Genomic DNA, 24,715 nt, shown 5'->3' with positions numbered 1-24,715 from the left:
AAACTTCAGAAAAAATAACGTCACAGGATTATCCCTGATAAAGTCCACAGATCTACACTAGTATTACTCAGAACAGGATGGGCCCAGGTTCACTGGATATATAAGCAACAACAACAAGTCTTCTTTCCCAGGATTAACTAAAGAGCATGATTTTCTCTCCTGTTTTCACTATGACTGTACACAAGCATACCCTCCTGCAGAAATTACTTGTGTTTTAAATGTTACTGCTAATCTGCAGCACAGCGTGTTTCCCTAGCAGAGTGATTAAAGTGTGCATGGGTCAGGATGCTGAGACTGCACTCATGGTTCTTTATAGTTACAGTATTAGTAAAGTATTTACTAAATTGACTACCACCTACTTTAAGTTAAACTTGCTGACAGATAAACTGAGCATAACCTCTGGCATTTTCAGACGTTTTTCTTATGAATAGATATATTTTGCACGTTTTTGCATGCTAGGCCCTTTCCAAAATGCTGATTTGATCTCTGACATCAAGGCTTACTCACCCCCTTGAAGGTACAAAAGAAAGGTAACAGTAGCTTGCATGTGGGGGAACGAGACTTTAATATATAGAAAGCACAAAACTTACTCTTTTCAGTTTATTTTAGATTCAAAAGCTATAAAAGAGCACTAAAAATTCAGTACTATTTCTGCATTGGTTAAAAAACGCAGCTGAGAAGAGATTTAAAAAGGGGGAGATATAAAAAGAATATTATTTGCATAGTCATAAATCATTATAAAACAATTATTCTGCAGCAAAAAAGCACTCGTTTCACAAGGGCAATCCAGCTTCAAGAGAGTGCACTATCTGTTAGCATCCTATTCTCAAAACAGACATCTCTGGACAGATTTGTTACAGTTTTGTAGATGCTAATGTGTAAACAGATTGTAAAATTATTTTTGGGCCTGTAATAGGATTTAATGTGTTTAAGAGGTAGTCTTATACCTCTTTAACAAAGAGGCTTACAATATGGTAAGAATGTATCACAAAAAATATAATGCTTTTAAACAGATAAATCCTCTTGGCAAAGGCTGTAATCTTTCAAACTTAATTGGTGAACTCATTAATGAACAACTGCCACTACAAGAAGAAAGACTATTGTCAGCGACTTATCAGGCAATGAGATAACAAACTTAATTATATTGTTTTCAGTGGATTTACATTTGCTTCCTTTAGGACACTAGATTTTCTAAACATTATTTCCTTGGCTGTATACAATTTTTTTATCCCCTGAGAGAAAAGCAAACCTATCTACAACAAATAGGCAAAGAAAAAAAAAAACCCAAAACCAGAATACATCACAGCTTTGAAGTAAACACAACACAGTCCTAAAAAATTCTGTCTTTATTATCTACTTGTAAAAAGTTATAAGCCTGTAAAGTAGTTAATTTATGAGCCATGTTAATCATTTGTTCCCATTTGATCTGAGGTTTAGCAAACACGGTTTCCTGGGATGTAGGAGGATAATTTGCAGGTCCAGCTTGGCTCCGGAGGGGGCACTAACTAATTTGACACCATAACATGACATTGATGGCAGACACACACTAATGACTGCACTGCTCGATGCTCCTGTCAGTCTGTCGCTGCACTGAACGGAGAGTTTCTTCTTATTGCCAAAAAAAGTGCAGAGTGGTCCTACTAATTATTCAGACATGCACTATAATGAGAATCTTAGTGCTCCCTCCCAACATACGAACCTCTCACTAAAGCTCCCATTTGTCTGATACGGTGGCTGATTAGAATTTGTTTCTTGAATAGTAAAACCATGGCTTAAAATAAAGTGGAAAGGATAAACAGCCTTTTATTCTGCCTAAAACTCAGAAAGTGGCCATTTTGATTTCAAGCTGTTTTTTTTTTGTCATTTATTTACACCAGAAGAATAGAAAATTGGATTAATTTTTAATAGTATTTCTCAAATAACATAGATCTTCATGGAGTTTTACTGTCTGGATCACTCAGGACATAAATTTTGTGGAAAAAGGGAGGCTCTGAAGGTATTTTCTTTCTCCTAGGAAAAAAAAATTCCTAGAACAGAAACTTGTACTAGACAAATCACAGGTTAAGAATAAAAGGGCCTCTTTTTCTTAGTTTATATTGTTACAACTGATTCCTCACTAGGTACTCTGAAAGTTTATAAGGGCTCTATGTATCTCTGAATGGTCTGGATGTAAAAGCATAAAGAGTAAGAAAAGTTGAATGGTGCTTTCCAGAATCAACCTTTATCCCTCGCTATGGGTCCTGATCTAGCACAGCTGTGGAGCATATTTCAACTGCATATCTTTACCATATTTACACTTCTATACTTTTCTAGTGCCTCTGCAGCAATGCAGAATTGCAATCCTGGAAGAGGCCAATGGGCCGACCGGTGCGTGTCGTACGTTAAGCACACAGACTGAAGATACGTTACTACCCTGAAAAAGAGCCTGAATTTCTAAGGATAACACTTAGGTCTTTCTGAAAAGCAAACCCTTCTAAGAGCGTTTCAAGTGGGCCACCAAAAGCCTAGCACACGCTACTGAGTCATTTAGAAAAACGTTATAAACTTGAAAGTGTTACACATAAAGGTGAGGGAGACACACGCTCCACCACCAGCCCAGGACAGTTTGAAAGCCATTACCAGCTAATGGCTCTCTAGTGGTCTCCAGGAATTGAATCAGTGGTCTCCCTTCACATGCTGTATCTGCTCTGCAAAAGCCACAACTCTATTAGGAACATATTAGAAAATCTGAGGTCGAGAGGGATCCCTGGCCCCAGCCAGGGCTCTACAACCCCCCCCCCTGTGCCCTCCTGGCTGCTCACTGCTCACTCGCACTGAGATCTGTATTTAAGAGGGGTTTTATTTGCATGGATCCTCATAGCTACACAGTTCTCACATTATGGTTCATCACCCTTTTTTGACAGGGTACGAATAAAGGAGCTACAGTGCAGCATTAGAGCTCAGAGCCAAGTGCCAGACCATCTCACGTGCTCAGCACCAGAGTCCCTTTGCACACATACCATCTTTAGAAACTGTGATGCAGCAGAGCACTGGGCGCTTCACCAGTGGCCCCAAATACTCCAAAAATTAACGTCTGAATAACTTCTACCAACAGCAGCACCACAAATCTATTGGAGCGGCACAACTTCCGAGATGAAAGCAAAAGTACATGTTTGGAGAGCCAAGCCAACGTAACGTAAATACTGGGTACACGCTGTTACATGTCATTTTGCAGAGCAACATGCGAAGGGCACATGAATCATTAGTGAGAGAACAGCCCTGGCACCTACCCCAGAAATACCTCAGCACTCAGCAGGAAAGAAAAGATCAGAAAAAGAGATCCCAGAATCCTAAACGGAGGCTCAGCTCCTGCAGAAAGATACACTTAACAGTGTTCATCTCTTTGGAAAATAGAGGTGCTGTATCCAAGATACAGCACCACTAACATTTTCCACATGGCTGGGGATGGACTGGTGAGTGGCCTTCTCCTAAACAACGGCATCTCTATGTGCCAGCTGTCAGAAAAATGAGGACATGATGCATTTTACTCTCTGTTCTTATAAACCCCCAATATTAATTCAGACAGAGGAAAAGAAAGTCATCAAGTTTATTTCAAACCAAATTATGCCATGTTCAGCCACGTTGTGTGGACACACCACAGTAGCCTCCTCACCAGCATGCCAGAGTGTGAAGAACAATCCTTTTATATCCACAGCATGACTTGGCCAACTTTAAAACGCAACAACTAAAAACTCCAACGTCCTTCTGTCAGTTTAACTGCTAATTTGCAATGGATTTGGTTATACTTCCCGTTTAAGGCAAGTTCTCCCTGAGCGCTGGCTAAGAAATCTTGGGCAAGAGGAAGTAGCAACCACCAAAGAATTAAAAAAACCCAAAACCAACCAAATTAAAAAAAAAAATATCACCCACAGCTTCAGAGATGGAGGCAGGAGCTCTCCTGCTGGTCCCTGGCTCTGCACTGGAGGGTGGCAGCAGCCCTGCAATCTCAGGGTGGCCCGTTGCAGACGGCTGGGGTTCACCCAAGGCTAGAGAGAAGCTGTGGTGAGGGTAGCAGGCCAACCTGGCCAGCAAGGAGCAACAGCGAGGCAGCTCCCTCCTTTCCCTGCCATCTCTGCCTCTGAGAATGACTCAGAGGTTGGTGAGGCACAAAGGATGCCATTCCCCACAAGAACACAAAGACAGGAGAGGCTCACCCTCTGTCAGGATGAGGATCAGCTCTCGATATAGCTTCAGATCACAAACTTCCTGATCCTGATGATCTGCCAAGATTTCCACAAGAGATAACAGTTTTGCTCCCTGGGCCATGGGCAGGGGCTCTCTGGGGCCAGCTTGCTCCATCAACCTGCCTCAAAAACCTTCCACAGGTCCCAAAGAAGACAAAGGGAGGAGGATATAAAGTTTTAGAAGTTTTTTGCAAAGCAATCTGCTAACTGAGCTTTATGAAACACATGGGAACAGACTTAGGACTTTAAAACTGGTGAAGTTGTGTGGCTTGCTAAAGGCAATGTCTGGACTATAATTAATCAGGATACAAGTACACTCGTGGTTTGGGAAGAGTCCTCTCACTCAGTCCCACTAGCTCACCCCTTCATGTCTCTCCACTCACTCACAACTGCACTTCAAAGCAGTCTTTCCCTCACCTCACTTTGCTGCTGCAGCAAGACAAGGACCTGCATCACTCAGCTCCCGGTCCCTGTGGATACCACTGTGGCACATGCTCTCTACACATTAAAGCACTAAACTAGTTTCACATATCTGTTGCAGAGCTTTATCAGAAATGCCATTTAGGTAGCTATCCAAAACTTACAATTTTTCTTCCTCTGTGTACTGTGGTTAGTCACAAAGAAGAAATGCTCCTTTCAGCATGGCCTAGGCTGGACACAAATCTGCTCAGGGATTCACTCAAAAGACCAGCTTTAGGCTAGGAATAAACCACCAGGTAAAACAAAATCAGGAATGGCTTCACTGCACTGATCCGAACAACCAGCAATCATTTCCAACCTTCTGCTCATCTTTCCAGGCCCTGACTGCAGGCTCACAGCCTGAGGAAGGACACAAGGTACAACTGCAAGGTGGCAGTAGGTGAGAGGGCAGGAAGGCTTGCTTTATCTGAACAAGCAAGCCAGAGAGAAGGGAATAGGAGATCACCAGTCCTGTGAAATCCAGCAGAGATATCATGGAGAAAAAGAACTAAGCATGGCAAGTGTGTAAGAGGGAGAGATACTGGCAGAAGAACCAGCCCAGAGGAATGGCCTGCAGCAACAGAGCTCCAAGGGCACCATGAGGTGTTACCACGTGAACCCTCTGGCCACGCATACCCAGAAACATCTGACACAGCCAGAGCAACCTGCCAGCCCTGGGCAGACACGGCAGAGGCCTGGGGGGCTGGTGGGAAACACCGATGCTGAGCACAAGACAGGGGACGGGGTGGGCAGGGACAACCCCTGAGACACGTGCTGGGCCCACAGAGCTGCCAGGCAGCGCCATGGCAGGGACGGCCCAGGGCCATGCCAGCCCCGAGCAACGGGTTCTGGTGTTGCTAACAGCCCAAGCGATGGGTTCCAAGGTCACCAAGGAAGGAACCAAGGTGCCTCCAAGCAATGACTGTGGTGTCACCTGCCCTGACCGTTCATACCTGGGCACGGAATCTGACCCAGCCAGCCTGCGCACGGACTCCAGCCGAGCAGGACGCGAGGTGCGGAGTGCCAGGCCTTGGAGCCGGCAGTGAGCTGAGAGCTGGTCACAGCACTCAGTCATTCACTCCAGAGCCACTGAAGGACATTCCCCGGCCATGCCAGGTTCAGGCAGCCGGGGCTTGAGGAAGGTGTGCTCACAGCAGCCGAGGTGAGCTGGACAGGGACACGTCACCCTGGGGAGCTGGGAGGGTTTCCTTCCTGAGAGAGCTGGGTGTCTCTTCCTCTGCTCCCTGGGCCCATCAGTGACTATTGTGTCTCTTGCCCTTCCCCAGCATGGAGGGCACTGCTGCAGAAGCAGCAAGGGGGAATGGCTCACCATCCCAAGTTCCCCCCAGCCCACTGCAGCGCGGGGGCAGCACGGACAAAGAGGTGGAGGACCGCTGTCCCATCTGTCTGGACAGCTGGAGGGAGCCCAGCTTTGTGATGCCGTGCCTGCACTGCTTCTGCTATGCCTGCATCCTGCGGTGGGCCGACAACAAAACCCAGTGCCCCTTGTGCAAGGGGAAGATGACCTCCATCCTGCACTCACTGCGGGCGGATGATGATTTTGAGGAGCACGCCATCACTCCACCCGTGACACCACCAGTAGTCTTCCCAGCAAGAAGAGCTCACAGAGAGCCAGATGCTCCCAACCTCCATCGCCCTGGAGCACATCAACAGCGGGTGACAGCGGGAGATGTCCAGCATTTCGTGGGCGGCTTCCAGCTCCCGAACTGGATGAGCTGTTTCTCTGCCAACTCAGCAATACAACAGACCCTGCACTCATGGTTCTGTCAGAGCTTGGAGATGCTGTTTGAAACAGCAACCTCCAGGGCCCAGCACACACACATCCCTGAGCAGCAGCGTTGCAGGGAGGACCGCCACCTGCCACACCAGCAGGACACCTGTGGTGCCACAGGGCAGGAGGACAGCTCTTCATCTCTTACCCCTGATCCAGCAAGATCCAGTGTGGATGAGATGCCTAGCACCTCATCTAGTGCCATTGGTTGGGGTACAAGTACACACCCCTCTGCTTCCACTGCCATCCATGTGGAACAAGAGCCCCAGGAGGAACCAGAAAGGCTGTGCCCAGGCCCTCCTAATTTCATTAGGGACAGTGATCCTTCAGCTGGGGAACCACGTCAACCACGAAAAAGGAGGGCCAGCAGCCCCAAAGGCTCTCCAGCTCGCAGGAGGCCACGTCACTGAGACTGGAGGGTGCCTCCATAAATCAGTTTCAGTTCCTGCCAAGGAGCCAGTATTGGAATCACAGAATATGCTGATCCATCACAATCATTGAGCCAAACTCCTGGCCCTGTGGAGGAGACCCCAAGAATCCCACCATGTGCCTGACAGCATTGTTAAAATGCTTCTTTAACTCAGACAGGCTCAATGCTATGACTTGTTCCAGTTATCAACCACCCTCTGGGTGAAAACCATTTTTCCTGATATCCAACCTAAACCTCCCCCACAGCTTCACATCCTTTCCTTGAGTGCTGCTACTGGTCACAAGAATGAAGAGATCAGTACCTGCCCCTTTGCCTCTCCTCATTAGGATGTTGAAGATCACAATGAAGTCTTGCCTCAGTCTCCTCAAGGCTGAATAATAGTTATATGTAGTTATGTATATATATATATATATATATATATATATATATATATATATACACACACAGATAGATAGATTGATAGATAGTTATAGTTACATAGTGACATATTCACAGTTTTCAAAATAAATGAGTTTGTCTTCCAAAAACTGGTAATTGGAGTCTTTTCTAGGTGCATGTAATGCGTATGAAAGTACAAACAGAAGCATTTGCCACCTCATTTCATCCTTCTTTCACCACTGGACAAAAGACAGCACACATATTTAAACAAAGACACAAAGTATCAATATACAAGAGGATCTCCCCTCCCTGACAGAACCCCTTTGCTCTTTATTTTTCCCAGAGCTGTGTAGTGCACCAAGCAGCCTCTGCCAAAACCCTTGAGGACACTAAGTAAGACCTCCAAAAAGGCAAAATAAGGAGGATCTAAAGCAATAGTACTTATCTGCAAAGCAACCTGTTAACTGAGCTTTATGGATTGGTCTCTACTCACAACTGCACTTCAAAGCAGCCTTTCCCCCACATCCCTTTTCTGCTCTATGGTAAGACAAGACAAAGATCTGCATCACTCAGCTCCTGGTCCCTGTGGGTACCACTGCGGCATGTGCTCTCTGCACTTTAAAGCACTAACTAGTTTCACACATTTGTTGCACAGTTTCACCAGAAATGTCATTTAGGTAGCTATCAGATAGGAAAGAATAACCAAAATTCATTGGTTTTCTTCCTCTGTGTACTACAGTTGGTCACATGAGAGATGTGCTCCTTCCAGTACAGCCTAGACTGGGCACAAATCTGTTCATGGATGCACTGAAAAGACCAACTTCAGTCTATGAACAAAAAAAAAGAAAAAAAAAAACCCAAACAACAACAAAAACAACAAAAAAAAAAAAAAAAAAAAAAAAAAAAAAAAAAAACAAAACCAAAAAAAAAAAAAACACCACCAAAAAAAAAAAAAAAACCAAAAAAACAAAACAAAACAACAACAAAAAAGAAGATGATAAAATCAGAGTATTTTATTGAAAATCAGAGAAGGGACATGCATGGTGTTGGGGGACACAGAGCAGCCACTGCCATACCTCAAAGCCAACGCTGGCTGAGGTTAGTGAGGCTCCTGCCTTCACATACATCAGTGGGTTATTTTAAAAGACAAAGAGATGGGTTTGTGGTGATGTTGCCCTTGGGCTTCCAGGATGTTGTTTGTTTGTTTTTTTAAATAATTTAGCAAGTTATGCCTCCATGAAACATATGAAGGTGATTTGATGTGGTAATTACCTATTACATTTGACAAGGTAATTAATGTAGCAAAATACCACTGTACAATGTGTAAATGTAGTTTGCTATCATTAGAATATGTGTCTGCTTAGCAAAGCTGTTCTGCTCATAAAAAGGAGAAAGGGATGGAAACCTCTCAAGAGTGCACATTCTGTTATCTGAAGAGTATAGAGACTGACCTTCATCTTCAACTATGCTCCTGCTCAAATAGCAGGACCAGAAAACTCTAAAAACTAATAAAATTGGCAGCATCTTCCAGGAGCAGCAGAGAACTATGTAGATATCTTTAACACCTCAGCTAGAAATGCCTGAGACTTTGATGTCAACGTTTGTTTACAGCTCAAGAATAAAATATCCTTGAAAACCGTTTTCTTTTCAAAAATTCCCCTCTAACATGTCAGGTATATCAACCTGCAAAGAAGGGTTGCATTGCTCTTGGAAAATGAAAGCCAACAGCATCACTGAGATGCTCAGAAATTTTCAATCATTTTCAATGCTCTGATGACTTTGTCTCTACATGAAGCCATCTGAGCATGCAATGACGTACAGGAGAAGTCAAAGACTCATTTACAGAGCTAAAGACAACCTAACAGGAACAAAGTAAATATCGTAAATATTATTAGCATTAAACAGCAAAAAATACTCCCAAGTACAGAATATATTCAGATCATGTACTTGGGTCTATAGAAAATAAAAATACATTATTGACTGAAATGCCCAAAACCAAACAAAAACCCTTCACTGGTTACACCCAAACCTTCCCTGAGGTACCAAGCAGCAGGATTGGCACCTGCTTCCAGCTTGGATTTCTAATACTGCTGTTTTCACCTTAGACTGCCTTAAATAGTTTATGGTTTGAAATAATCCTGAAGACAATGTACATCTGTTTGCACAGACAGACTAACAAAGAATGAGAAAACAACACAAGCACCCACATATCAAACACAAGTGATTTAGAAGCAAAGGTATCCAATCTGTGATGCCATATTTAAGAGTTTCCTATCCTTATTTTAGGGACAGTATCCTTAGTAACCTTTTAAGAAGAAAAAATATACTCTTTTCTGAAATCATCTTCATTGCCAAAGGAACCCTTGCAAACACAGCAAGGATCTGATGGCTGAAAGTATTTTTAAGTAGCTCTGCCTCTGCACTAGAGGTATTTCCATGGCAGTAACCACTACATACACCAGGAAAACTCTTCAATCCTCCCAAACAAAAATGAAGGCTTTCATGATGACTACCAAGGAATACCCAAGCTAATCAAATCTCCTCCCACCCTTAATTCACAGAAATTCAGAAAAGGACTTTCAGAGGAAGAAGGTCCCCAAAGAAACCCTTAGGAGAACATTAACTAACCAGAAGCAACCCATTTCATCTCGCTCTTGTGCTACAGGGGACAAGGCTCACATTGGGGCATACATTGTCTTGAGAGTCTGGGTTAAAAACAGTCCACAAGGATGTTTTTCCAGCAGTTTCCTTACCCGTTTCACAAGAGAATACTTGTTTAGGATATATTTGAATGGCTTGTGACCCAGATCCTGGGTGCAGCTTGTGACAACAGACAGACCTCCCTGCCCAGCAAAACAATGGATGGCACCAGGGGTTTCATTAGTGTGACTGAGCCACATTCAGGGTGCCCCTCCTCTCCCTCATGCACCTTCCCCTGCCTCCCTACATCCAGGATGCCAGTGAGACAACTGCCAGGAGAAACATGATCCTGGCTCCTTTCACACCCAAGCATGAAGTAGCAGATGAGAGAAAAACCTCCTCTTTCTACAGGTTCTTCTATTACTAATAGTTTTGATTTTATTACATGGAGGTGAGAAACAAAACCAGACATTTGACTGCACTGAGGGGAAAAAAAATAATAAGGAAAGAAAAAGAGTGCCTTCTGTGGGGGACACACATTTGAATGATTCAACAGGCTACAAAGTCTTGAACAGAGCAGCTGCCAACCTCTTACTTGGAGAGGGAAAGCCATCCAGGTGCAGCAGCAGAGAAGACAGGAGCACATCTAAGGGCTGAGATTGGATGAGTTAAAAGACCCTTCCCAGCTGGTATTTCTCTTGTGAGAGAAAGAAACACCCAATAACTGCAGAACACCTGTAAAATCACTATGCTGGGGAACTTGAGCTCCCCACAACTGCCCAACACAAACACAATGGTCACTTGGAGTAATCTGAAGTCCAGGTTGCTGGAGATAGTGTCAATATCTCTGATCCAGATGCATTTGCACTGGTGGTGCAAGAGCCTCAAGAACATCACGAGTTTGTTAGACAATGGGTGCAAAATGGCTTGAAGGTGAAAGCTGGAAAAGTGTCTGTCTTAGCAATATTCAGAAAAAATTAAACTATGTTCACTTAATGGTGTAAGGAAGAAAATAATACTTTAGAGTGACTGCAACTTTATCTAAGAGTTCATACGCATTCACAAAAATCTATAAATTAATACTATTTTCTCATTATTGAAATACTGAACTCTTAATTCTCTTTCTCATAAGCCCTTCTTTGTATACACAAGGAAGCAGTGCTACCATTTGCACTCTCTCCTCTTCTTACATGTTTTTACCCATTGCTTTAGACAAAAAAAAACCCACCCTGAAAACGCCACCACACTTTAATCTATCACCAACACTTTAAGGGTCACGTAGGACAATCTCAGAAAGCCACTGAGAAGTTCACAAAGCTCCACAACACTTCATATTTTACAGAAAGAGCCTCTCATATAATGAACAGAGATGAAAACAAAAGTCATTCCTTACATTTTTTTCATAAGGGTAAAAATGCTTCACACATATAATTAAGTCACACATGGAAAGATGTTTTTCTTCAGTACTTTAATTATTCATCAGGTATAGCATTGTTTTACTGTATGAAATATTTGATATACAGAAATGCTTATTCTTTCAGAAGTATAATTTCAGCCTCTGTTCAATTATATTCTTCCTAGCAGTAGCTAAAGAGAGCCTTGGAAATGTTGTTTTCAGGCAGTGAGAAAATTCAGTATTGCACCTCTCCCCTTTGTTCCCCTCCTGAGCCTTAACTATGTTGTTTTCTTACAATTAATTATTTAGGTGGTTCCAGTAATGATTACTGCTGTACAGTCACACAGACATGAGCTGAGCAGTGATACAATTCGTCGCTGTTTGTTTCATCTAGGACACTGTGTGAGAAAAGAAATTTTCCTTCAACTTAGAAGTTGCTTAAACTTAGCGATTCAGCATTTCAGTGTTATTTTTCTAGGACGTAACCAGCAATAAAAGATTGCTATAAATATGTTCTCCCTATATTCGTGCACTGCGTAAATATACTTTAATGGTGGTAATTGAAATTTGAATAGGATGCCAACACCTGAGGCAGACTGACGCGACATTTAATTTATACAATTAAACGTGAGGGTGGGGAAGCACTAAACAAACAATGTTTGTTACTTGTATGTTTCACATGAGACCTGTTTTCTCAGTTTATCTGTCCTGGGTTGGGTTTGGCAGGGTAACATCTAATGGAGCAGAGAATTAGTCTCTGGCAGGGTCTGGCACAGGGGAATGGAGAGATGCTTGCCATGAGCAGGAAGCCAACCACCCAGGCAGGGGACCTGTCAGGTGCCCAGACAGAGCTCAGGAGGGGTAGTCATCCCTTCAAGGATTCACAGCACGAACCCAACAGCAAAAAGCCATTTTAGACTGCACAAATTTGATCACCAGCTCACCAAGTGCAAGGTGGTGCTTCAATCCCTCCATCCAACGGGCCCCAGGTCAGACCCTATACAAGTCCATTCCTAAAGACTCAAGAAGTACCTTCCTGCCCACATAGATCACGGAACTAAATGTGGAATAAGCCAGGTGTGTAACAAGTCACCTACACATAAAATGTAACTGAATTGGGGAAGCAATCACAGCATTTTGTAAGTATGTTTTTCTACCACATCAGCAAAGAATAAAGTCAGCCTCAACGTTTCTGGCAGAGGGGGCAGAGAGGGAGACGTTACAGCCCCACATGCTAAAGTTGAACAGATTCAGATCCTCTCATCCCACCAGGAACATCCCCTCTTTAAATAAACTATTCCTGGTAATCTGTTTAGTCAATGCTTTGTGTTTCTGTCTGCATGCTGATTCATCAGAGCACACCAAAGGATCTCTGCCATATGATAAATGCAGAACACAGAGTGAATAGTGCCCAACTAGAGTGCTTGTCATTAACGAACTCACAACTATTGCATAAAGGAAATGTGACACAAAAAAAAAAAAAATCCAGAAATGAGGAAAAAAGTCTGTTTTCTACATTGTCATGGGTGGAATTCCATCCGTCATGTGTGAGTGCAGAGAGCTCAAAAGTAAGACAGAAGGCTTGTGTGCACACACACGTGCACACCAGTGCAAATGCAGATATTAGCAATATGGGATTGTTTTAATGCATATCAAATCACTCAGTGAGGGGTTTTTCTCTTTCTGAATCTGCACTCTATGACCCATCAGTATTACACTGGCTTTTAATATAACCAGGATTACAAATCAGGTGTCTCCCTAGGTAGTACTGTGACTCTGGAAAAAGCAGGTGCTATTTCCAAGCACGCATATGGGCAACCATTACAATATGAAATATGCACATGGTGATGAGCAAGGTGGAACGGGAGGGGAATGTAATAATCTGAGACAAAACAGGGGCAGAGCTCACAGGACCCAGTTCATACCAACGAGACAAGTTGAACAAACTCTGAGCTTGCCTTGAGCAAGCTGGGCACCGTTGAGCAAACCAGCCTTTAGACATGAAGAGTGAAAACAGACAGGTTTTATCAATGCCAAAGCAAAACTTGCATGACCTTTCCAGGAAGGAGGATTTTGATGCAGGGCTCTTGCAGGACAAGATACAATCTGCAGGTTTGAAGAGACGCTGTGACCACACACACTACGATTGTGCTGCATTCCCATGTGACTTATTTCACAGATGTTAAAATTCAGCCGTCTCGCAATCCTGATTCCACCAAAGTACAATGCTCCAAAGAAAGCACTCTCAAAGCCAGAAGGATCTCCTTCCTCCCCCCCAAGAGCACCCCTTCTTGAGGGTTACATATCACCCATCATGCTCTATCATGGGCTGGAGAACCACCCCCTCACAGTAAAAAAAAACCCAGCAGTTCCCATCCATTAGAAGGACCCTTGCTCCTTCTCCAGAGCACACTTCCACGTCGTTATCAAGGAAGTTAATAACATAGCTGACCTCATGGAATCTGCATCATCAGTGAGATTCATCAGCAGGCAATAAACTCAAATAAATTAAACAGAATGAAAATGGAATGTATCAACTCCAGCCATTATTTTACTACAAAACACCTTTAATCCACCGTTTTAATTCTACCTCCAGTTGTGCCTTAAATACATATCCACACCGCATTATTTTTCTTAGGATTATTTTTATCTTTGCATCTTTTCCAAAAAAAATGAAGTCTCATCTTGTTTAATCCTTATCATATAAATACATTCTGTTTTATTACCAATAACTACACACTAATCCTGTTTGGATAATTTATCAATGTTTCTGGGCTTCAAAAACATAAAAAGGTATTATCTCATTTTTCACTATTAGCATCATATATAAAAGACATTTTATATTTGATTTGAAAAGCCGATTGACCTGCTTACTTAAAAGAAGCTTGAGATTTTTTTCTTTTTACTTTCTTTGCCATAAACTAAAGTAACGGTATCCATAGGCTAGTGTTGGGTTATTAATTTAAAATACAGATAAACCCGCTCAAAAAAAAAAAAAAAAGAAAAACAGTGCTTTACCTTCAAATATGTGCTGCAGGACTGAGCCTGTGTTCCAGCAACTTTCTTCAGCTACAACAAAGTCAAAAGCTCCCCATGAACACAGAACCAAACTTGAGAAATAGCTTAAGTTTATTAAATTGGAAGGTAACTGTTGACACATACTTGCTTTCAAGGGGTCCTTGGCAAGAAAGTGGCAGCAGTTACAACAAATTAACAGCATACAATAAAAGCGCCATAAACATGCAGCATACATAATAAATCCAATCAAGTCTACAAGCCGCAGAGATAAAAATGACAAATAGCCACTGTCTGGGAAAATAAAAAAATATACATTTCTCAAACACTGCTGTTCATCATTACAACATGTTTTTTCCCCTAAATCTAAAATACAAATTAAGTGATTTTAATATGAACAGCATTGTACATAATATATTTACTTTCCAGCCTCTCCTCTCCTTCCCCCTCCCTTCTTTTCCAGCTTGCAAAACCAGGGAAACTCCTTCAGCAAAGCTTTCTTTGGGCTGATTTGCTTTTTAAAGATCTGTGCTGTGTTCCCAGTGTTTATACAGATGTGAACTGAGTGATGCTCAGCAAAACACAGCGAGCATCCCTGAACTGACAGAACACAAATACCACCACACTTACAGCGGCTGTTGCTCCATAATTTACTGGCTGGCTGCATTAATTTCCTGCATGTAATCTGTTTCTAATTCTAGCTGCTGAGTTTGGGATCTGAAATTTGTAGCCAATACGAGGCATTTCAAAGTTTGAGCAGCGTGCACCAAATTTCAGCTCGGAAGACGAGGCCATCCCAAAAGGGAGCAAACGGAGGTGAATCGGGGTCCATTCAACATCTGGATATCTTTAGTGCCAGATTTAAGAGCCCTTCTTGCTAGCAAGTAGCAACTTGGCAAGGTGCAGCTTGGAAGACTCTGCCTGCTCTACCTGCATCAATATTCCAAAAGGAGCTGCCACAGTGGGAAGACTCTCATAGAAGAGGGAAGATTAACAAGCTCTCATGCAAGAATAATTAAAAAACTAAATATATAAAGTGCTTCAACTGCACAAACTCCTCCTTGTTAATCAAAGGGGGGAAACAAAAGACTTCCTTAAATATCACGTATATGGTAAGTGTAATAACAGAAGTAAATTATAACAATTACAAGTCATTAAAGAGAGTAATTAAAAATAACTGTTTAGATAACAATGACTTTCTTGAAATCCTCATAACAGAGGTTCAACTTTTTAATCACTTTTCTGCAATAACTCGCATAACTTCAGAATAATTGCAGATTTTTAATTTTTATATACTGAAAGAGCATGAAAGTGAAACCCATAAATTATATGCTAACTCCAGCTGTTAAATGTTGGCATTTTGTCTCAAAAAAAAAAAAAAAAAAGTTCAAAATCTGTTTCCTTAAACCAAGGAAATGTGGAAAAAGGCCATCCTGCCAGTGGAAACATTCAACAGCAGAATGCTCATGCTGCGGTTTCTTGCCGAGGCAGCAAACTTCTCTAAAAGGGAAGTTACTGCCAACTCAAATACTGTTTGCTTTCACACCCAAGAACAAACTGTGTGCATGGTGAAGGCTTCCTGAGGGCTCAATGCAGCTGGAGCATGCTGAATAAAGGTAACTAATGTCAAAGCTACTGTAAACTTGTTCTCATTTTTCTATCAGCAAGTTCTCATCAATGAAAACAAGCCTATTATTCCCTCATCCTTCCTTAAAAAAAAAAAAAAAAAAAAAAAAAAAAAAAAAACAAAACCAGGAGAGATATTAACTTTTATTTTTATTTACCCTCATTTCATTCCTCCAGTTTATGGTTTAGGGCATTTTCTTGCTGCTGTTTCTAAGTGGACAAACTTGTTTGCAAAACTTTCCCCTGCCCTTTCAGAGGACAGGTCAAGCTCAACATCATGAGCACAATAAAGATGAATTTCCAGGGCTGAACACAATATGCAACAAGGTTCCTCTCCCTGAGCAGGAAATGCAGAGGGAGGGTTTCAGTGCAACTTGACAAATTAGAGCCAGAAAGGCGAGCCAAAGCAAACACCATTACTGGGAGGGCCCTGCTCGGGCACAGATGACAGTTGGACGGGTGTCCTGTCCTGGCTGGCCACAGTCACGCTACCGTTACGCAAGGCGGGCGGGCAGCTCGAGTGGAGCTGGGCAACAACTGCTTCCTCGGGGCAAGTCCAGCTACTGCCCCCCGTCTGCTGCACGCTGTGTTAGAAGGGCTATCGCTCTCAAAAACATGCCTAGGAGAGATTTTTCCCTCCTCGAGAGCATGCCTGGAAGTTGAAAGCCCAAACTACTGCATTTAAAGAAAAGGGATTTTTCCCCTTGCTCATCAAAGGAACCTGAGAAAGCGCGGCTATTGTGACAGCGTGAGATAATAGCAGTTTCATCGACGGTTCCACTTTGAAATCAATAGTTATATTATTTTGAAATACAATGAAGGAAGGAATTAAGATTCTTGTAACATCTAAGAAAAAACTAAACATTATCAAATCCTGCCTTCCCTCTTCTAGCCAGCTGGCATACCCAGAATCAAACACAGTTAATCATTTAAAGGAAGAATCCTTTTCAAAGTAGAAAATCACACCGTTTATTCCAGAACTCCTACTCAATACTATTTTTTTCTGTGTACTAGTGCCTAACACAACACACTGAAATGGCATAAGGCATAAATGCATCTTTATGAAAGAAACCATGAGATTGAGTGAGCAGCCGAGTCTACTCAGGAGTCAACTCTCTTCCTTCAGCTGAGCTTAAGATGGGGCTGAGGTGGAGTTACCACCACTCTGACCTTACCCACCTCAATGCACCCACACAGCTGTGCGAAGTTCCCAGTCACCTGCCTTCTGATCATTTTGCCACAAAAAAAAAAAAAGGGGTAAGAAACCAAAGTTATGACACACAACATTAAGCATTAACCCCACCCTGCACACAGACTGAAAAAGCTAATCTTTCCTTTTGAAGATGGAAAGATAAAAATTGGTCAGCCCTCCTCTGATAGCAGAGCTGCAAAATAAAGATGCTTCTCGCCAGGCCCCTGCGATGATTGATGCTGCAGCCTCTCCCTCCTCCATCACTCCCTACCTTGTCTGGTCACTGGTGGAAAACCAGGCAGCCACGGACACGCAGGCGGATCTTGCACCTTCTCAGGCCGCAATCCTCCTGTGCCAGGCTGCTGCCAATGTCCTTGCAGCCGCCGGAAAACAGGCCACAAGGTTCAAGTTAACTGCAGAGTGTTACTACACTGAACATCTGGTCATGAATGAACGGATTGCCCACTAACTCTCAGCGTTGGGCAGCTGATGAAAAATTCAACATTTTCCTTGTTGGCACAGTTGTTTTGGAGAATTCTCTAGAGCTTCCTGAATTATATTAAGAAAATTTCACTGCAGCAATCTATATCTGTGAGAACAGCTGGTGTTGAAAGGGATCTGCTGCACTCGGTGTGCTGGGGGACCTCCTGTTGGATCATGCTACTCTTACAACATTTGTCCTTGAAAACTTAGCTCTGCCGCGAGGTCCTACAGACAGGACTGTTAAACTTTAAAACAAGCAAAAAAAAAGCCCTGTTAAATTAGGAAAGGGCATCTGGGTGAGAGAAACAAGCTCTCCAGGTCAGCCAAAGACACTCAGCATCTCCACTTGCTCATGAGGCTTGGCTAAGCCAGGACAGGCTCTATTCTCTAAAACACAATGCTGTGATTTCTCACCACTTTCTTCCCTCTCCCAGCATTGTTTTAGTTCAGTAACAGAAATCTCCATTCTGATAAACTCTGGGTCAAACAGCTGAAATGCCTCAATAAATTTTATAACACAGATTTCCCTCCTGCGAAGTCTCTCGCTCAAGTGCCGCGCGCCAGTTGCACAGATAAAAACCAGCTCCACACCATGCATTGAACTTGTCTAAAACTCAGACTTGAGAAATCAACCAAAAAATCAAAGGGGGGAAAAATAAATTCAAGCTGGAGCTCGAAAAAAACCCAAAAAAGTGTGTTTATTTCAGGACAACAAAATTTGAATTTTAAATCTTATAATATTTTAAAGAAATTAAGTTCTTGGTTGTGTGATAGTATAATAATAAAACATGTATATCTTTTTTCTTAAGGAAGTGGTAAACTTAAGTCATGCTAAATTTAGGCTATTATCTATGCAGCATAAATTTCACTTCTGTGTATAAATGCTAACTTGCATATTTCTCCATGGTAACTAAACTATGATTAAAACAACAGTGAAACCAGCCTTTAAAGCCACCTGTTTAACTAGGAACAACCTAATTTACAAAAATACTTAAACTTAGAAATTTCATGGGAATCTAGATCACGTTTTTCCCAATAGAAAGCTCACTTTTCCATGATCACATAATTGTAATATACTTGGCTTTGGATGGTAATCATTTTTTTCTCCTTTTTTTTTTAAACTAGTGTAATTTTTTCCTTCATTGTTCAGCCTAACACAAGTGGTATTTAAGATTATAAAGAATAAGTCTCTAATAACCCTTTCCGAAAAGGAAGTTATTTTGCTCCTTTGAAGGGATTAATTTACCTAGAAAGTATCTTCATGTTTTACAAAAGGAACAAATGAAAGAAATGAGAAAATCCCAAACTGAAATTCCCATTAGATATGGTAAGACACCTTCAAAACTCATTTTTCTGTTGCGATATCCTTGTAATTTACTAATGAAGAAATGGACTGTTTTTATGGGTCAAATTAAAGAAATAATTATAATACGACCCAGAATAGTAAAAGTGTAGGTACAAGCAATATTTTCTTATTTAATTATAAAGCATAAAAATAGATTTGAATATGAATCATTTTTTAACCATAGAATTAAATTTAGTATTTAAATACTGAAAACCCCTTGAAGTAGAAATATCATCATAATGGGTTTAGTTTGGTGTGAAATACATGACTCATATATTCATGACACATATCTAAAAATGCCTCATATTAAAACTTTATTATAATAAAAAATTGATCACCATTTTTGTCTACTGGTTTTCACATGATGTAATACCTAAGGCCAAATCTCTAGCTTTAAGTAATGATGAGTGAAGTAGTTTCACAGCAGCACCTCATAAAATGTTCAAAGTCCATTGCACTTACACTTGCCCATCCAATGTCATATACAAATGTATGACGGATGCTAATTAGGTAACAATGGTTTTAACATAATGCCTACAAAAAATTGACATTAAAACCTGTCCCTGCTATTAACAGCCCTGAAAGGATGAGAGAATACAGCTCCCAAGTCAGAACCAACACAGTGAGAGAAGACCTACAGTGCCTGATCAGACATGAAATAAAGCCCCAGGTCTGCAGAAATTTATGAGCAGGCTGGCTTTACTCCATGATCCTGTCATGGAGCTCAACTGGACAAATACTGCAAAAATTAAAGCAAGCACAGAGATGGGACTTTGGAGTTGCAGCAAACAAATTGTGGAAATGTGAGACCAAGAGCCACATGTGGTTTGGACTGACAGTGACCCTCAAACCAGCTCAAGCATTTTCTCAGGTTTATTGTTTTCTCACCAGTTTCACAATTGCTAATTTGCCTACAAACCTTTTAAAAAACCAAAACAAAACCATTTTGTTCTAAAAGATCAATACTCTTTCTTTAAGAGAAAAAGTATTTATGTAAAGTTCACCAGATTCTCATTTGTTGCAGATGCTATCCATCCAAGAACTGAAATCCATTTAAGCAAGAAAGGCGAAATTATTTTATTCTTGGCCCAAGTTTTTTTTGTTTTCTAGATCTGTCAAAATTTTGTGAACAGTTTTGTTGCCTTTATGTAACCAGGGTCTCCTCTTCATTTTGTTGCTGAGTTCTCTCCATAAATTAACCAAAAAACACACTTAAAACTAAGTAAAACCACAAGTACGAAGCAAGTGATCTGGAGTTTAAAGGCAGGAATCACAAATAACACAATGTTAAAAACTGATCAAATTTGCAATTCTGTCTGCAAATCAATACACTTTTCACAGTCAGATGACTAAATATCAACAATCACCAGTCCTTCAGAAGGGAAATCATTTCCAGAGAGCAAGAGAAATATCTGTGAGTTGGGGTACACAAGTGGAGATGGGACAGGAGAACCAGGGCAGGTGGTGAACATTGTCCAACCCCTCCTATCAATGGGAAGCTACAGAAGCAACCAGACAGGCCAAGACATCCATGAAGTTCTCAGTGCTTCCCTGTGCACAAGCCAAATATTTGGGGAAGGCGGGTCAAGTGAAGGATGAACAGGGCTGGTTACAATAACTGTGCTGGTTCTACTCATCCCATTGGGGCCCTACACTAACACTGGACATTTTAGTGCTCTAATCTGTGTTACAGATCTCTTCCACGCTCAGAAATCAATCACTTGGAAAGCTGATGTTGCTGTGTTATACTAATTAAACTTTGTTTTGCACCAGAGTCCTGCATTTGCAGTGTGTGTACAGTATGTAAATTATACAAATTACAAGAAAAGTTGATTAGCGTAATTCAAATCTCAGTGCAGTTACTAAAATTAACAGTGAATACAAATTATACAGAATCACTTCAGTGCTGCTGAGAAGCTCCTCACACAAAGCATGTTACCAAATTCACAGAAGTGGACCCCGAAACAAGGAAAAACAAGCTTGAGAATATTACAGACAACCATTTCCAGGGAAATTTTGCCCAAAAAACTAACTCTCATCCAACCTTATTAATTGTTCATGGCTATTATTCAGGGTGAAACATTTCTGTGGTGTGTGCCTTGCTCTGTTTGCAGCTGTGACAGCCTCACTTGCAGCATTTTCTTACCATTTCACATTAGGTGAAATAAGAAAGGTAAATGAAATGTTCTGTAACAGTGGCAGCAGCCATTTTCTTTTTTTTTTTTTTTAACAGGACTCATGAAGTTGTTGAGATTTGAGGTTTGTCCTGCAGGTCTGGGATATCTCACCTGGACATATCCACCCACTGCAGAGATAACACAGGGCACTATACAAGAGGGAGCATTTCTGTTCCATTAGGAAGGTCCTGCTGGAGAGACCAAAATTCCCAGTTCCCTTTGTCCCGCCCAGTAACCTCCTCCTATGTTGCTCATCCTTTGACCCCCTGCCCCTTTGAATCCCTAGGCCCAAGGAGTCTCCAGCTGACTGGACGCCCATGGGAACACAAAAAGCCACCAAAGATCTTACACAACACTGCCTTGACCTCAGTCATTGGCTGCCCATGAACCTGAGCATAACCAAAGTCAAGGAGGCAGAAGTCACACAGGTAATGAAGAAATACTAGCTGTAGTCCCTTAGACTTCTCCACACTAACCAGTCTGCCTGCCGTTGCTCAACAGTGCAAAACAATCCAGAACTGGTATTTCAACTTGATTTCTATCACTAAAATGCCAAGTATGAAGTTTTGACAATGAATCTGTGATGTTTGTAGCAATAAGATTTATTTCTATAGGAGAGAACAGCAAGAAGGGCTTAAAAGAGGACAGAGGTAAAAAAAAAAAAGGCATTTTGTTTGAAAGGCAACAACATTTTAATTGTGTTGGGAGCAGGGAAAAATAACCCAAACACAAAGGACAGTAGAAAACAAAAATTCATTTGAAAAATGCTTCTATAAAGTCATTAGATTGAATGTGTCCAAACCGGACTTGTGGTTATCCCAGACTTTGAGACAATAGTATTTTTCCTAGCCTGCTAGCAATGATAAAGGTCTGGATTAAACAGGAAGACAGGAAATTCAAAGTTAGCTTAAACTCTATTCATAAAAGGGGATGGGCTTAGCAGTTCAGATAAAATAATGATTAAAAAAAAATATTAAGAAAGCTCTTAAGTTGAAATCTGATGAGAAAGTCATTAAAAGGCTGCAGTACACTTTATTCTATTTTAATAATTCTTTTCAAACTTCCTGTGCTTCAGTGAAAACCAGTATTACAGTAAGCTGCAAAACCAGGAAAGTGCCTAACCTAGAGCAGCAGCAGCAGCAGCGGACTCTTCAAATAAAACCAGTTTCATGACATTTCAGCAGAATTCCCAGACCACAAGGCACGTATATAAGAATTTCAGATGCTTATCAGAAGCTGTTTCTCTGAACATTTCTCTTGCTCCCTCCCCACCACCTATCAGCCACCTGCCACGTCAAGCAAGACACAAGACATGTCTAAGCAAGACACAAAAAGACAAAGTGAAGTGTAAAGACCCCTAAAATAAATAAGGGCAAAAGAGGTATTGAAGCTATCATTCCATCTCCCCGACTGAATATCTTGACTTTTGCAAGTTTAGATCAGAGTAACAGCTGAGAGCAACAAAAGACAAGGAAGGATGTGGATGGGCTCTGAGTAACCTGGTCTAGTGGAATGTTTCACTGCCCACAGCAGGGTTTGGGAAGTGGATGATCTTTAAGGTCCCTTCCAACATAAACCATTCCATGGTTCTATGCTGCCTTCAGAATTCACCCTTCACTATTGATCACTTCACAAATATTAATGTCAATAGCTATCAATAATTATCAGTGTTACATAAATAGATGCACATTGCAATTTCAGCTGAAGCTAAACCAAAACCAGTCATGCCTCAAAACACATCAGCAGCTGGCACAGACAGCCAACCATGGGCAGCACATGGCCCAACACAACAGTGTGAGCAGTTGGAAAATGCTCTGGCAAGCACAAGGTCCTGAGGAGGATGTGCTGGTGGGAGGTCTGCACTGAGAGGTGGTGGGGGAGAGCAGCCAGAGCCACACAACTGCACAACAAGACACGAACATGAAAAAAGCCAAGAGACGGCGCTGCGTAAGGACCGGGAAAGCATTGTAACAGCGTTCCCATGGGAGAGGGGCTGGCCACAGCTCCTCGGCAAACACAGCCAAGCTGCTCAGTGCAAAAGTTCAGAGCTACAGAACAAATTACTTCCTCCTTAATTGCCCTTTCTTAGGCTTTGCCCCTCACTTCCCCGCAGCCAGCACACGATGCTAGGGCCACGCTCAGCACCCTCCTCTGCCTCCATAGCCTCCACCTGTTCTGGAAGGATGTGTGAAGACCAGCCTCTGTGGGGGGATACAGGCAACCCACTCCCCAGCTTGACTCTGATGGAGTTATGCTGATTTACACTGATATTCTGCCTGCATAAAAAAATTAATATTCCAGCATACTTGTTTTTGCTGTTGTCAATCGCCTCAGCAAACCCTCTTCTAAGACCTGAGATCCTTTGACTTAACATGATCTTGAGCTGTTTTCACAGAATTTGAGCTTTTCAAGTTATCCACTCCATTTTCAGCATAATTATTTCCTTTAAACATCCACTTTAATAGCACGAGCAATTTTGAACTTTTTATGCTGTTTAAATTCAAACATAAATTTGTACACAACAATAAAACACACCGCTAATTTGTCATGCCTCTCTGAGCAACTGTGTCACTCACACCAAGAACCACTGACTGTGGTGTTCAGAGCTTTCGTTCTTATTTCACATCACTCAATTGAGCCTTCTGTAGAAAAGCTTTTAACAACCACATCTGGTCTTTAATAAATCACTGCACTTTGTCTTCCTGCCAAAACTCCTCCTTTATCTAACTTACATCTTCATGATGAGATAGGAAATCACACATTATGGTGGTGACAAACAATTGTAATTATGTCATTAGTAGCCATTTAGTCTACAAAGGTTCTCAAAAAGGAAATATAATGCACAATAAGAAATATAGGATAATACATTGATCACAGTTCTAATCCGCTTTTTACTTCCCAAGTGTAAAAAGCTGGCATAATTCATGGGCACAGCAGGCAGTAATAGTATACCACTTTATGAACTATGCAGCTATTTTATTCCCCTATCTACTTAAAAATAAAAAAGCTTTTAATAGCTTGATTTAGACATAAAAGTTATTTATGATGCTTCACTGATTATAATATTTATTTATTTAACTTTCCATGAAAGTGATTCTTTCTGAAATGTAAGCACATATTATGATATCGAAGATCTCAGAGAAGAACCATTACACTAGCAAAGAAAAAGTGAGGAAGAAATTTTGTTATTGGAAAGAATTCAGAAAACTCATCTCTGTACCCTGTATGGCTTGGAAACCAGCACACCACAAATAGAAACAGTTCTTCTACCATTTAGGAATTTTTTTAAAAGCAATTAAAATATAAACAAGGGAAGTTTAAGAGTTCACTCAGAACAAAGGTGTCATTTAAACCAGCTCATATGATGGAATATTCACACGTAAAGAGCAACTGGAGTCTGACTGCACTGACAGGCTCCAATGGTGCCTTTACCATTTCAGTTCAAATCCAGAGTGCTTTTGGGACAAAGTGCATTAGGCTTCACTCAGCGCATTGTAATTCACATAACAGAGCAGGCTCAGCAAACTTCAGCTGGATTCCTCTCCAATGAAACTAGACC

At 41.6% G+C, this 24,715-nt stretch overlaps 1 protein-coding gene across 1 annotated transcript; it reads left to right on the top strand.

Moving 5' to 3' along the window:
- Positions 1-1,403: 1,403 nt before the first annotated feature.
- LOC128794393 (uncharacterized) lies at positions 1,404-7,450 on the top strand. Its single transcript, XM_053954199.1, has 2 exons — positions 1,404-5,844; positions 5,969-7,450. The coding sequence occupies exons 1-2, from the start codon at positions 5,792-5,794 to the stop codon at positions 6,882-6,884; spliced, it is 969 nt and encodes a 322-aa protein (XP_053810174.1). The 5' UTR covers positions 1,404-5,791; the 3' UTR covers positions 6,885-7,450.
- The last annotated feature ends 17,265 nt before the right edge of the window (positions 7,451-24,715 follow it).

Source organism: Vidua chalybeata, chromosome 12, assembly GCF_026979565.1.
Source record: "Vidua chalybeata isolate OUT-0048 chromosome 12, bVidCha1 merged haplotype, whole genome shotgun sequence".
Taxonomy (NCBI): domain Eukaryota; kingdom Metazoa; phylum Chordata; class Aves; order Passeriformes; family Viduidae; genus Vidua; species Vidua chalybeata.
The sequence above is the reverse complement of the archived record's forward strand: the minus strand, read 5'-3'. Positions and strand labels throughout refer to the sequence as shown.

Coding starts and splice junctions, on each gene's coding strand:
- LOC128794393 (XM_053954199.1), top strand. CDS start 5,792: ATGCCAGGTTCAGGCAGCCGGGGCTTGAGGAAGGTGTGCTCACAGCAG. Junction 5,845..5,968: donor GTGTGCTCACAGCAGCCGAG/GTGAGCTGGACA, acceptor GCCCTTCCCCAG/CATGGAGGGCACTGCTGCAG.